Here is an 11030-nt window from a genome sequence, read left to right as displayed (position 1 = left end):
ATAATAATAATATAGTAATTAAATCACAATATTTTACAGCAGCTTAACTTATTCTGACTGCAGAGCTGAGTCTGGTGTACTAATATGGTCATTGTACAGACAGACAGCCTTTCATGCCACCCTCTGGTCATACCAAAAACATTTTACTCCCCAGTTAATGGAAAAATGTTCAGAATAGCAACATTTTTTCTCCTTTTTTCTCTCTTTTTTCATCTCCGTGCTTTAGATCCAGCAGTTTATCAGCAATAATGTGTTTGGATGTGCAATGAGCACTGCAGCCTCACGGGACTTTGTGCTATTCTTTTAGTCTTGTTAAAGTCATATTAGAAAACAGATTCAGGCAATAAGTGGAAAGAGCTGAAGCTGATGCTTATTCATGTCTGGCTCGTACTTCAGTATAGGCACAGAAAATAAATGAGCCTTTTTTTTTTCTGAGGGAACATTTGAGAGCTGTCTTTTGCTAAATCACCAATGTTTTAATGTTTGCCTATGCTATGAACTATCATCTCACTTCCCCTTGTTTGGCCTTTTACATCATTACACTTATCCCCGTGCTCTCTGTTTTGCCTCTTTTGTACTGGGTTTTGCCTTCAGAACTGCCTTAATTTTTTCTGTGTTGTTTAAACATTGTTCAACTGATAGGCAAAAGAAAATATGCCCCATCCCATTACACCCCAACTACCAGCCTGAACTGGATGGATACAAGATACAAGAAAGGATCCATACTTTCACATTGTTTGTTGCACCGTGCAAATTCGGACCCCAGTATCTGAATTTCAAGACAGAAACTCTGTAGACCTGGGAATATTCTTTTTATCATCTATTGTCCAACTTTGATGAGCTGGTGTGAGTTGTAGGTCAGTTTCCCGTTTTTGGCTGACAGGAGTGGCACCACATGTGGTCTTTGCTGCTGTAACAAAAACATGTTGTGCATTTGCAGATGTGCTTCTGCCTACCTTGGGCATTTATTTTAAGTTATTGTTGCCTTCCTATGAGCTCAAAGGTCATTCTCCTCTGGCCTCTAACACCAACAAGGCATTTTTCACCAAGAGAACGGCCATTTATTTTGTCTTTCATCTTCCTCTGACCATTCTCTCTAAACCCTGGAGACGGTTGTGTGGGAAAATCCCAGCAATTTATGAAATACTCAAACCAAGCAGTCTAGCTAAAATAAACTTCCATCTTTGTGAGAGGTTAAGCAAGTGCAAATAGAGGTCTGGCTTACCTAAATAACTCTGCCCATTATCCTGTCACACTTGATAGTGTGATAATAGAGGAAAAGTAATTCAGCACTTCCTGACTGACTGTGAAACGTATTGTAAAGAGAAAGCACTGAGTGCATAAATTTTATTAATGCATGTTACTGAAATTCCTAAATAAGTTATAGCCAGGGCTGGACTGGGACAAAAGATCGGCCCGGGTATTGACCAGACCACCAGGTATTATAGAAAAAAACCATAAAGCCTTTGAACAAAAACAAACGTTGTTGTGACAGTGATGTACACTGTCATGTTGATATATATGTATGATTTGTATACAGTGTATCATCTTCATGCTTCCCTCTCACCAGATATCCAAACCGATATCATGACCAGCAGCTTTTACAGCTGTGGCTCCAGCGAACATCAGCTGATATTAGAAAGTAATATTAAATAAATTCAAACAACAGCTGATCAGGATTAAACGTGCTGCTGTTGTTTAGCGCGACATCCGCTGGTTTCCTCTTTCTGGCGCAAAGTGGGCAATAAACAGACAAAAGAGACGATCAGCTGATCATTGATCAGTTTCATGATTGAAGTAGCAACAGGAGAGGGAGGGGAGAGAATGAGAGAAGAAGAGGCAGCTGTGCAGCAAAGACACAGAATAACTCCAGCTTTGTGTCTTTTATTGTTGGCTAATCCACCACCTTTCATTGTTTATACGTTACAAAAACAAGCAAACATAAAAATGAAAAATCACCATCGGCCCACCGGTATGCCCAATGGCCAGTCCAGCTGTGGTTATAGCTTAAAGTTTGAGCTGACCTGTGAGTTCTGACAGATTAGTTAGAACAATAAATAATCGAGTCATTAAGTGTGACAGATTGACATATGATGCACTAATTTTTTTTTTAAAGCTTTATAGTGACAACGACAACGATAACTGGCTTACAACTCAAACTATGCAAATAAGAAATGTATCTTCAATTAGATTTGAATTCTCTGTTCAAACCTTCAGTTTAACTTTTCCTCTTTATTCTCAAGAAGGATCCAAAAATTCTAATATAGCTGGCCAAAACATTAGACTCCTAACAAAGTCTACCCTGGTAAAAGGAGTAAACCTTTTCAATAGCACAGCACCCAGTGCATAACTTTGAATATTTACCAGCAGCTAAAAGGCCTGCTCGGATATGTTTTTGTCAAAGGTTTAGAAAAAAAGTCCTACAGGACTTGAAAGAACAGCAGGGGTAGCGTGATTGGGTATTATGGGCGCACAAAAGAACGGTGTTAAAAGGATGTTTAGCTCTCTTTTTTGGCATTTTTCATCAAAGCTGACTTGTCTTCTTGCTTTGGCTTCAGTATCACAAAGAGCCATCTGAAGCTGGCTGTGACGTGGTTTCCATGGGAGTACAAAGCTTTTTGAAGCCAGTTAAGATACCGCATGGATTTCACTTTCCGTTTGCTCTGCCAAGCTGCTGGGAACACTCTGCTCCTTATCGTTCAGTGTGAGGCGCCCTTATACAGTATGTACCTGCAAGGGCTGACCCCATAGTTCAGAGTATCCCAGATTAAACATATGTAACCGGTACTTCTGACTTGCACTTGAAGCTTTGGTTTCTAAAAGCATTTATGAAAACCTGAACACATCAGAAAAGTTTAATATTTAAACATAATTTACTGTTATATCTTTGAAAGCATAACAAATTTAAACCACTGTGCCAAGAGGTGAGAGCATGACAAAAATAATGGTTTGAAATAAATTCAGTGATATTACTGAAGACAATAATTGATCATGTGATGACTTCCTGACATCAGCCTCTTTTCATCTACTCTGCAGTTGTGTGAAAAAGAAAGTTTCACATGGTTCTTTGCAGTCATGTGCTGGAATTAAAAGGGTAAGTAGCAGCACTTAATTGACTGTCAGCAAGTGTGAGCACCTCTGCAAAGCAGAAGTTTGCGGATCAATCTGGACAGGTTATAATGCCATTTCCGAACAATTTCAAGATGATCATTCTACTAGGAAAAAGATTATTTCCAAATGGAAAACATTTGAGGCACTCGCCAGTCTTCCTGGGAATAAATCCCAAGGTCAGACAGTGCATTGCTCAGAAAAATTGCAAAAAACACCAGAAGTACATCTCAGAGTGTACAGCCCTCAGTTAGCAGTATAAAAGATTAAAGAAGTATGGCTTGTTTGGAAGGGATGCCAGGACAAGGCTTCTTCTCTTTAAGAAGAACACGGCAGCACAGCTTATGTTTGCAAAGTTGCATCTGGCTTGTTTTGAGTCACACGACCTGGGCACCCTGCAGTCTCCAAATTAACCATAAACTCCTCTGTATACCAAAGTATTCTAGAATCAAATGTGAGGCCAGCTGTCTGATAGTCTGGCCAGAAGTGGGTCATGCAATAGGGGAGGATGCCAAGCACAGCGGCAAATGTACAACAGAGTTGAAAGAAAAGAATCAAGGTGTTGCAGTCCAGAGCTCAGCCCAACTGAAATGCTGTGGTGGAACCTTAACAGAGCTGTCATAGACAAATGCACACAAACCTCAATGAAGTGAAGCAACACTGTAAAGAAGAGTGGACCAGAATTCCTCAACAACAATGTGAGAGACTGACAAAGTGATACAGGAAACAACTGCTGCAGGTTATTGTTGCTAAAGGTGCTTCTACACACATATGAATCAAGAGGTGGGCTTTTTATTTTTCCCCAACTGTAGATGATTTAATGTCAGTACCTAGTGGCAATGCCCACAAACCCGTAATCTATCACTAGTTTTAAAACCTTACATTGTATACTCTAATGCATATACTATTAAACACCCAGGGATTGTTTCAGTATTTGTGTTCATAATAGCTTTGAAAAGCTTTTCAGTGGCTCCTAAACTATCATTTCTTTTGGAGTTAAAATAACTGAAAACTGAATAGAAAAACATATGTAATGTTTTATTGTTTTCCTTACAGCAGTTAGCAATAGCTTAACTATAGCAAGCCAAAAATAAATACAAATTTTAAATAATTTCAACAATGTGTTTCATTCAAGAGGGCAACAGTAGCATTTCACGTTAATTGGACGAAAAGTCCAACACAAAGCTATGGCTTCCTGTCTGTTTTTCCCCACAGGAAGTTATGAGCACGTGGTCATTTTTCTTAATGCTTTTAAACTTGAAATTACACAATTCACATATGTATTTATTTATTTTTTATCTGTAAGGGAATTTTTTTTAAAAAAAAATGGGCAGAGAGGAAGCCATTCTTGCGTAACTGGACTCGGCCCGGCAGAAGCAGTTAAGAGACGATGCTGAACATGCAGTAAGACATGAGGAAAATACTACAGGCAAAGAACGTAAACATTGAAAATCAAAACTTAAAAGATCACCCAAAAGGCTACCGTATGTGGGCTAATTAGAAAAATCGCTTTTTGAAGTTTTCATGTACAAAGCAAAAAATGTTATTCCAAAAAAGGGTGATGTGACCATTATAAGTCACAATTAATTTCCCTGACGGTTGTGAGAGCATTAGGCAACTGAGGCAACAATGCCCTCTGTTAACCCATTCTGTAAGAGTCCAATCAAAATTCCTCCCCTGCCTGTTACACCATCCAGTCACTGATGTAAAATGTAGAAGCACACGCAAGTCAACATCCACCTAATCCACATCACCTCATTCAACCCCCCTTTACATCATTTCCTCAGAACTTTTCACAGGAAACTTGTGTGGGCAAGAGTTAAGATGTAAATAGCAATCCCCAAATCCCCAAAACTTACAAGCACACACACACACACACACACACACACAAACAAGCTCCCCTCTACATCCACTGTTAACTCAGTGCATTCATTTGTCATTGATGCTTCTCCATGACTTCATTTCCCTTTGTGGCTGCGTTGCTCCCATGTGCTTTTGGCAGTTGTACGGAGGCCTGGCAGGGCCACATAGTCTTTCTGGAAGCGTGAATTTGGCGTTCTCTGTCGTTTCCTCTCCCCCTGCGTGGTGAAGAAAGCATCCTGGAAACGCATGCTCGAGGCCGTTGACTAGAAAACAAGACATCAGAAAGCACCAATGAGTAATAGCAAAATGTTCCACATGGCATGAGAATATTCTGTTTGTTTATGCCAATGAAGTTTGAAACTTATGCTTTTAAAGTTTATGTGTAAATCTTGTAAATCTAATACTTACAAGTCTGCGCTTCACCTTTTTGGGGAGGTCTTCGTCTAAGGTGTAGACATCTTCTCTTTTGGCCAGCACCTGAGAGCCGTCTTCAAACTCCACCTGAGATAAGGTGAAACCAATCAGCAGCTATCCAAGAGGTTTTAAAGAAATGTGTTGCATTTATACAGTTTTCATGCACATGCACACTCAAAATCTTGCCACCAAATTTACTGAACATTTTTGCTTAAAAAAAAGCCAAAAAAACCCCCTCCTATTTACATTTAACTGTCTTCTAAATATTTTTTACTTAATCATCTTTGATACTGCAGTTACATATGGTGGTATCTGTAGGTTTGTTGCATTAATAATGCAGAACAGTCTAAGGAGCTGGGAAAGAAGGCAACTGGACTTCTTAAAGTTTCTTGAAGAAATTACACCTCTCATCCAAGAGGCTTCTTCAGATCTAAAACCCAATGCTGGAGTCTCCCCGGTATTTAAACCCTACTATTAATCATACGCCTTGTCACATGAGCCCAGGTGTCAAAATAGCATTTCCCTCATTGCCGAGCTTCAAAAATGCCGGTTTTGATTCTTGTGAAGGAGTCCGAGTTTGGATTCCAGCTCAGCTCAGCTGGAACTCTGGCCAAGCAGGTACTAAAAACACCTAATAGAAAATCCAAAAGAGAGCAGATGCTAGTGGCTTTTGGTTGCGGCAGATGGCCGCATCTCAGAGAGGCTGTTTCTGCTGGCATTTTCTTCCTGTTAAAATGAGTTTTTCCTTCCCACTGTCAACAAAGCGCTAGCTCAAAGGGAGTCATATGATTTTTGAGATTTTCTCTTTTCTTTGTATTATTGTAGGTCTTTACCTTACAATAAAAAGCACCCTCAGGCAACTGGTGCTATATAAATGAAATTGAATTTAAAATTGAATGTGGTGTCATAAGCCACCCCCTCTGCTCAATGATGGTCATTCACAGTGGGAGTCCAGTTGCTTTCTATCCAAGCTCCTTAGAGTACCATGACCTGGATAGCTGAGAACCTACACAGGCACTTATATAACACAGGCTTTTTTCTGTGTGTTTTTCAGGCTACCATTATTACAGACTATAAGAGGCCACAAAGAATTTCTTTCCCCTCACTTTAACAACATTTTTGCCAGAATGCACAAGTGTGCCGTTCCACCCCTTAGCTCTAATAAAAAAAGATCAAATAAAGACCATCTTCATGTTACCTCTGCTCTTTAAACATTAACGCTGGAGTTCTTGGAAAAAAGCAGGGGCTTCATCTCTAAAATACACCTTGACAATGGAAAGTTCTTGTCCAGCCATTTTTTCCCATCTTAATCTGACCTATATTAAACCGTCTTTGCGTCACAGGTGCATTTGTGCATAAGTAATGGTTAACGCCCAGCTCGCCTAAATAAAGCTTAAATGGAAGCTGCATGAGTCTTAGCTTAGTTAATATTTCAGTGAGTTTGAATAATGCAGATTGTCACCTCCTTCTCTTCTTCCGTCACTTTTCACTTGCTCACTCTCCGTCTTTTTCCCCCTCTCCCCATTTTCTATCTCTATGTCCAAACAGCTTTTGCTTCCTACGTCTGTCTTTTACCCTCCCGTCATCTTTAATCTCCTCTTGATCATCGTGACTTCAGCGCTTCCCTCAATCCCCCTGTCTTTTCTGTCCACACGTAGACCAGGGGACATTGACAACGTCAGCGTTGAGGGAGTTCAACAAATTTACTGCTATGCCGCTTTGACCTGCAACTATGCCTGAAAGTCTATTCAGCACAACGTGGCCATTTGTTTTTCTCTCCCATGCTCACTCACTGCTGCCGTGACTGAGTAGTTTACAGATGGATCGCATGTTCAGGTACCTGGTACATGTAGGAGACGTTGGATCCCAGGTATTTGGCACTGTAGAACAGCCCATCAGGCCATTTTACTTGAACAGCTTCCCCCACTTCAGGAGCACCCAGGTTCACACAATCTCTGCTCTGAAATACAAGAGAGTAGTAGATGGTCTGTAAGTGTCTAAGTGTTTCAAAACAATTTCAAAAAGACAGAAGAAGTCATTCAAAGTGGGTGTCAGGATAACTGCTAAAGAGAGTAATTCCCTTTGATATATTTACCTGCTAAAAAAAACTCAAGTGGACTGACAACAGCTTTTGCTATAGTCGAGAATTTGACAGTCGAGTGCTGTTGAGATCTAAACTCAAAGCTGCATACAAAACTTCTCAGCCCAAAATGGTTGAGACACTATGGTAATGTAAAGAGCAAATGGTTTTGTTTCAGTGTTCAGACAGCAGGACCTCGTGAATGCTTTGTGCTACCGTGACACACTGAATATCCCCGAGAAACTTGTTTTCTTGTCTTCTATGTAAGGGGCTTCAACACTAGACAATCAACAAGCTTTAAGGTGTACATAGCTTTTTAACAAAACAAGCACAAGGCTTCAAAACATACACATTCAGTTATTTTGGTGTAATATACAATATCTTTGGTAGCTAGCTGAGGCTCAGGACTGAATGCTCTTAACTTTAATGTGCTCTTAAATATAGAAACACACGTTTAGCTGTCAGTTTCCATACTCCCATCGAAACCCCTGGTGTGTGATATTGTATTTTTCTCTGAAAGGCCCTTTCAGAAACCCGCTGAAAGATTTACAATGAGAAACACTAGAGCATATTTTCAAAGGAGAAAAAGAAGTTCCTCTTAACGAGGGGGATTTAAACAACTGGTTTGACCTCATACAACTACGCAGTGACCTCTTGAGTGTGCGTCTAATTAAACATATCCTCACCACTATGTCCTCGGGGTACGTGTCATTAGAGAAAGAGCCATCATCAAACATGACCTCGTAGAACGTCTGGGAGGTGATCTGCGTGACCTTGGAGCTGTAGTAGCGCAGGTTCTTGTGTTTGGAGATCACCGTCTGGCCAAGTGAGATAGAAGCTTGGTTTGCTTGCTGCTTCTAGTGTAGACAGAGAGTAGCAATTAGACTAATGTATGGCAATACAGAGTAAAGTCAAACTAAATTCCACTGGGGTACAGCAATGTTATATAATAAGTGACAACTGAAATGTTCTGTTAGATTTATTTGCATTATAAAAGGCTCTGATACCCAAATCTCTGCTTTTAATACAATCAGGTTTATAGATCTGTCTCTCAAGTCATCTTGACAGCTTCTTGTACCGAGGTACAACTTTTACTTTTAATTAAGCTCAGTACGAACAGAGTATGGTTGTTATCTTTGCATTTAGAAGGGAAGAAATTGCACCATGCAAGTTAGTTGCAGCATAGTGAAGACAAACCTTAAATTAGTGTGAGTTTAAGTGTAAGTTGGGCATCAGCTCTAACAAGACCCCAAAGAAAACTTTTCTTCAGTACCAGCACAAAGAACTCATTTGTGAAAGTACATCCTTGACATTTTAGATACTGGCATTCACTCACACCACTGTGGCACAGTGCAAATGTATGCTGCGCTCACTTAAAGCGGGAACTTTCTAAAACAGCAATTAGTCTTCTAAACGAGCAGTTAATTCTGTACGGCTGTTCCAGTAGAATAACTGTTAAATAACTGAACTCAGTAATAATGATCTTTTGTGTCTTAAGCTGGTTTATCCATAAAAATAAAAAAAATGCCCAAAACTAAAACAAAAAACAAAAAACAAAACAAAAAACAAAAACCCAAAACAAAACAGACTTACTGCACACTTTTCTCCTCCTTTTCTAGCATAATGTTGCACTACTAACCGCACTGTCATGGACAATGTTTCAGTTTATACGTTTAATTCAGTTACCAGCATTATTATAGATGATGCAAGTGAACAAAGCAACGAGCTGAACTTGAACCTACAAGTGACTGCAGTAAATACTTAACGTCAAACTACATTAACTACCGCAATTCCCCCCAAAAACAAAAAATGCTGCTGGAACGCCGTTTAAAATGTGACTATAACCAGAATGATTTACCAAATGTCACGTGGCTCATGTTCACATACGGCTTCTTCTTGCATGATAGAGCTTTAGCGTGCATTTACAGATGGCCCAATGACTGTGTTCACAGACAATGATTTCTGACAGCAGTGTTTCCATGACAGAAACATTTCTGTTTTAAATGAAGTGCCATCTGAGGGACCAAACATCAGCGGCATCCAACATAATCTGATTTTTCAGCCCTGTCCATTGTCCACAGAGATCTCTCCAGATTCTTTAAATATTTTGTTATTATGAACTATAGAGGATTATTCTGTAATTGTTCCACAAATTATAAACATCGTTTTTAGCAATGCTCTTTTTATTCCCCATCATGCGGCTAACCAGCTGCCAATTGACGTAATTAGTTGCAAATTGTTCATCCAGCTCCTTCTTTTCAGCACCTTTTACTTTTCCAACCTTTTGTTGCCCCTTGCCCCAGTTTTAAGAGATTGTTTAGAGTGCTGCTGCTCTCAAATTCAAAATGAGCTGCTATTTTTCATGAAATATTACCATGTCTTAAGTTTTAACATTTCATATGTTTTCTTTATTCTATTGTGAACGAAATATAAACTTTTGAGTTTTTTTTTAAATCACTTCATTCTGTTTTTATTTACATTTTACACAGCATCCCAATTTTGGGGGAATTCCACAAGTTCAATTTTATTTGGGGTCAAATGAGAATATGTTGTGCAGAGCAGCAGTTTGTAAAGTGGGGACATTAGTTTACTATCTTACGCTTTATTTGTTTTAACTGAAACAAAATATTGAATGATTTATTATGAGCTTGTTTGTATTAAAATACAGAACATGTACATTAGAGAAGGAGGAGATCCCACGCTAACACAGTATAAAGTGTAAGGATTTTCCTGGTGTTGCAGAGACATTCACATCAGAAATAAAAGTAATCCATTGGATCTTCATCTTCTTTTATGCCAAGAGTAAATGAACATGCTTATGTTCATTCTTGCAGCCAACAACAGAACATTTGGTGTGCTTCATTAATAGAATATAGAGTTAGAGTTGGCAGAAAAAGGCTCTAGCAGGGAAATAGTAGTTGTTCATTCTTTGTTTGAGTGCAAACAAGCCACTGTGCACGCATCACGCCGATGTGTTGTTACACAGTGCCCTGTATAAGTTATGGAAGAAAGACTCGACTACAAACAAGGTGATTCAGGCAGTTCAGCTGTAGTATTTGCAACAGGTAAAACAGAGACAAAGGCATAACATAAAGGGGCCCCTTTAACAAGCTGTTTTCAATTATCTGGCGAGTAGTCATTTGTGCCACTTCCTTAATTACATTAACACAAATTATTAAGTGCTTATAATTGAGTCAGTTATTTCAAGCGTGTCAAAAACAATAATATGTCTATTTATTCCGGGCACTGGTTCAGATCAGCTGTAGCAAACACCTGTCCTATAACTTACAGCTGACGAACTCCGCGACTGGTGTCTATGGCAGGTGATTGACACAACATACGGCCAATCATCGGGCTCCATGATAACACCGGCAGCATGGGCACAGGTCACATGAAAGGAGGTGGGACACCGGCCACATGAGCACTGGATACAAGCCCCTGAGTGCCGCTTTCCCGCACAGCGTTTACGACAATAGATGCACTTCTGTAAACACATAAGGACCAGACCAAACTGTCAATAGGCCTGAATTAACTTAGGTTGCACACGAAAAGCTGGGAAAATGTT

General features: G+C 39.6%; 1 protein-coding gene across 1 annotated transcript in view; it reads right to left on the bottom strand.

The window, feature by feature from the left end:
- Positions 1 to 4125: 4125 nt before the first annotated feature.
- Positions 4126 to 11030, bottom strand: part of kdm4c (lysine (K)-specific demethylase 4C) — a 30645-nt gene continuing 23740 nt past the window's right edge. Inside the window, 5 exon segments of the mRNA XM_082537472.1 lie at positions 4126 to 5234; positions 5380 to 5472; positions 7226 to 7345; positions 8152 to 8322; positions 10755 to 10949. Of these exon segments, the coding sequence (XP_082393598.1) occupies positions 5067 to 5234; positions 5380 to 5472; positions 7226 to 7345; positions 8152 to 8322; positions 10755 to 10949 (747 nt within the window). The 3' untranslated portion in view covers positions 4126 to 5066.

This window comes from Aulonocara stuartgranti (genome assembly GCF_965226115.1).
Source record: "Aulonocara stuartgranti genome assembly, chromosome: 6".
Lineage (NCBI taxonomy): Eukaryota > Metazoa > Chordata > Actinopteri > Cichliformes > Cichlidae > Aulonocara > Aulonocara stuartgranti.
The sequence above is the reverse complement of the archived record's forward strand: the minus strand, read 5'-3'. Positions and strand labels throughout refer to the sequence as shown.